Source organism: Toxorhynchites rutilus, chromosome 2 (genome assembly GCF_029784135.1).
Source record: "Toxorhynchites rutilus septentrionalis strain SRP chromosome 2, ASM2978413v1, whole genome shotgun sequence".
In the NCBI taxonomy this organism is placed as follows: Eukaryota; Metazoa; Arthropoda; class Insecta; order Diptera; family Culicidae; genus Toxorhynchites; species Toxorhynchites rutilus.
In genome coordinates this window covers 217,975,719-217,979,831 of record NC_073745.1, presented here as the reverse complement: position 1 = coordinate 217,979,831, position 4,113 = coordinate 217,975,719, and the positions used below count along the sequence as shown (strand labels likewise).

Below are 4,113 nucleotides of genomic sequence, written 5' to 3'. Positions count from 1 at the left end.
ATTCAATTTTATTGATTTTCATGACATGAAACGACATGACTCAGGAATAACATTTTATTGAGTGGTTTTTATAGCTGTTTCAATTATGTTGTCGGGCATCAGTGTCGAAAAAATAACGATGCTCTCACCAATATAAACAAAACCATTGAAGAAAATTAAAAAATGAAAGTTTAACTTTCAGAGCACTAGTTCGAGTTTTCCGAAGTTTTTCCCTATACAGTGCGACGGCAGATGAAAATTTAATATCTTGTGAGTAATCGTTTAGAGGTTGGTTGATATTATTTGACGGGAAGTGTGCGAAAACGATCATTTTCTTCACACTGTTTCGCAAAATTATTGATTTTCGGACGAGGGATGAGGGAGGGAGATGAAAGAAATTAGCGCCATTGTGGCACCTATTTGTGGCTTCCTTCCACATTCACCTTAACAGCTAAAATGACGCGACAAAATTTATGACCAGTTCCTCGTTACGGCTTTTTCGACTGATTTTGAAGAAAATTGATTGTTTCTAGGTATGTAAAGTTTTAATTTTTGAATTCTGGTTGGAGTCAATGGAAAAAGGATCACGCGCGCAATCCGCAAAATGTCCAAGACAGACAGCAATCATCGCGAAAACCTTCGTATTTGAAGCTCTCCACACAAAAATACTATTAAAGCCATTACCACCCTTTTCTTCTGTTTATTCAATTATGCAGAAGAAGACAAAGAATCATAATTTATTATTTACAAGTATTAAATACAATTCTAAAAAGTTGAGATCTACATAAATATAAGCCTAAGTCAAATAATTCCATGACTACAGAAATATATTATGGTAAAAAATATATGTTTGGGAGTTACGTTGAAAAACATTTGAAGACATGTGGGTTTTAACCCAAATGTTTTTCAACGTAACTCCTAAACATATATTTTTACCATAATTATTTATTTGGAAAAGTTGTTGAAAATTATAAGCAAATTCATAAAATTTCATGAACATGACGGAATAACACGACAAACATATTAAAAGAGCCTATTTACTATAAAAAGACAATAAATTAGAATAATTTTTTTTATATTCCGAGAATGGCTGCATTTAGAATACGATTGATAAAGAGCTTTTTTATTTTAAATCAGAATTCATAATTTGCGGCTAAAAATGATTGTTAGCATACAAAAATTCGAAGTTTGGAAAATTCTAAAAAAATCGATGTTCCACAAAGTTCGTTAAAATAGTTTTTCCATCTTTTACGCATTTTTTAAATTTTCTATATGACTTCTATTTTATATGAACATTTTTTGAAAAAATAAAACTACATATTTTATATATTGCAAATTTAAGTTTTTTTTTTAATAAAAAAAGGGTAATAATTGTTTTACTCAGTTTTTCGCGTTTTAACATCAATACTCTATAACTCTTTCCAAGACACTATTCCGGTACGACTCATAGTTTTTGAGATATCAATTATCAAAGATTTCTCTTACTAAAATCGATACGCCCTTTTCAAAAGTTACACTTGAGTCAAAAAAATCCCAATTGCTGTGGAAAACTCACTTTTTCTCCAACCCAAACGGAATACAATCTTTCATTTGAATCAAAAATACTCATATTTTGTCATTTGTCGGTTTCATTTGGAATTGCTGAATACTTAAGACGCATTTTTTTAATGAATGACTATTTTTTAACTACAGATGTTACAAATTTATTTGAACAATGCAAATAGATTATTATAAATTTATTGAATCACTGGATTGGATTATTTTTTCTCAAAGTTTTGTAGCTTTCTTTGTTTGATTGAGAAGTGGCCTTATACTTTTGTCCGACACTGTATGTAAACAATATCCAGTATGCTGTCATGCATCTCTTTTCATGAGAGTAATACATCGTCACAGTCCGAAAAGAGGTAAATCTTTTTAGTGGGTGTGAAAAATTGCATGTTATATGCTGGCAGAAAAAAAAACCCGGAAACCACACGCACTGATAACACTTACTGTTTCAATGTCAAACCATTCATAACGGTCTGATATAAGCAACTACTACATTGAACTAATTCATACACATTATTATCACAATGTGAACAGCTGTGACCTAAAAATATACATACATTCGACGTCAAACATGCATTTGGGAATCAACCGCAGCATATCATTTCCGTTAAGTGAGATGCAACGTAAGGGCAGAAGAAGGAATCATAAAAATCCCCTGACCGAGCGGGGATTTTCGATTCATTCACTGAGCCCTCTCATAACCTCATATAAAGAAGACCCATGCTCGGCGGGAGGATCAGTTCAACTGAATGTCTTGAGTGTTAGAAACTACAATGGCTCTCACGGCGTGTCCCGTTTTTGCGATCATTCTTCTTCTGGTTCAGTTGGTGTCATCGTCGGAGGTGATTTCCAAAACGCCGGAGACTAAATCCACCAACAGCGATGCTGGCTTCGGGTACGAGGTGCTCCTCAACAAGTTGGACTATTTGGAGTACAAGTTCATGGAGCTGGAGTTCGAGATTAAGGAGCAAAGTGAACAAACGATGCGAAACCAAGCCCGACTGGAGAAGACTCACGAGGGAATGACGTGGATGATGACTCGCCTGGAGCAAGCCGTTGGACAGAATTTCACCTCCATTTTGGACCAATCCTGGCGAATTCTACAGCAGCAGAAAAGTTGTACCAGTCACGAAAGGCTGAGGAAGGCTATCTTCGACCTGAAACCAATCAAAGGGCCATCCGATAATGCACGGCTGCTGTTTGATTTGCAACAGTTCAAACACAGAGGACCGTACGAATCGTGCAAAGATGAACCCAGCAAAACATCTGGAAAGTATCTGCTGCAGCCGTTCGAAAGCGATGAACCGTTTGTGGGCTATTGCGAGCAAACCAAGTTCGGAGGAGGTTGGTTGGTCATTCAGCATCGATACGATGGGTCGGTAGAGTTCTATCGGAACTGGACGGAATACAAGACAGGATTTGGCGAGCCGGACAAGGAGTATTGGATGGGACTGGAACTGATGCACAAACTGACCTCGGCAAAAACATACCAACTGCTGGTGGAATTGGAAGATTACAATGGGGACTATAAATATTCAAAATTCGCCGACTTTGAGGTTGGAAACGAAACGGAAAAGTATTCGTTGAAGAAGATCGGGACTTACAGTGGGACAGGAGGGGATTCCATGACGTATCACAAAACAATGAAGTTTACCACGATGGACAGTGACAATGATGTGAACGCTGCGAATTGTGCGGAATCGAGCTCTGGAGCATGGTGGTACAACAATTGTCATCACAGGTGAGTTCCAAAATATTCGCAGATTCTCAGCAAATGGAACTAATCTCGTTTTTTTTTTCTATTATTTCTCAGCAATCTCAACGGGAGGTTTATGAACGCAAATGACCCAAGATCGGTCACTTGGTATCACTTTAAGAATGCTCACTACGGGCTTAGATATACGAGAATGATGATAAGAGCTGTGTGATAATGAGGGACGTTAGGTTAAGCAGATAGTTTTTAATTTATTAAAAAATAGATAACCAATAGAATTCTTTAAATAATTCAATACTCATACACATAATATATATATACAATAATTATAAATTTCTTTCTATATTTTCATAGTTAAAATTTCTCAAAAAGCGCCCTTCTTATCGGCGATAGACATTTAAGTACAATTTTATTTAACCACTCGAGCTATATCGCATTCATTAAGTGTTCCACATTTTTACGGCTTTTTTTTTAATTTTAGCTACAGTAGATTAGTTGGAAAAAATATGTTCAACAAAACAAAAATACATTCATTCGACTGTATAATCAATAGAAACAGAAACCTCTCTCACCGCGCATTTTTGTCACTGAATTTTATTTCCACGAATCATCGAAAATCAATAACTACTTGACCTGTTCGAAGCAGTCGGCCTGGGAGCTTGTCGTAATTCCCCGCGATTCACTTGCTTCCTGAAAACACTTCCGGCAAGCTTTCTCGTAATCCCGGGGAAAACATGGGAAACACATTGATATTATCCATTTGAAGATTTTTCGGATTCTGCCGAACATCCCTCGTTGGCACTGTCCTCTTCCATTACACCAAGGGCCAGTACGAAGTGTATAATCCGGAGCCAATCTGGAAAAACACTTTC

At 36.5% G+C, this 4,113-nt stretch overlaps 1 protein-coding gene across 1 annotated transcript; it reads left to right on the top strand.

Annotated features, from left to right (window-relative positions):
• The first annotated feature begins 2,254 nt into the window (after positions 1-2,254).
• LOC129768854 (microfibril-associated glycoprotein 4-like) lies at positions 2,255-3,838 on the top strand. Its single transcript, XM_055770792.1, has 2 exons — positions 2,255-3,268; positions 3,341-3,838. The coding sequence occupies exons 1-2, from the start codon at positions 2,301-2,303 to the stop codon at positions 3,453-3,455; spliced, it is 1,083 nt and encodes a 360-aa protein (XP_055626767.1). The 5' UTR covers positions 2,255-2,300; the 3' UTR covers positions 3,456-3,838.
• Positions 3,839-4,113: the final 275 nt, after the last annotated feature.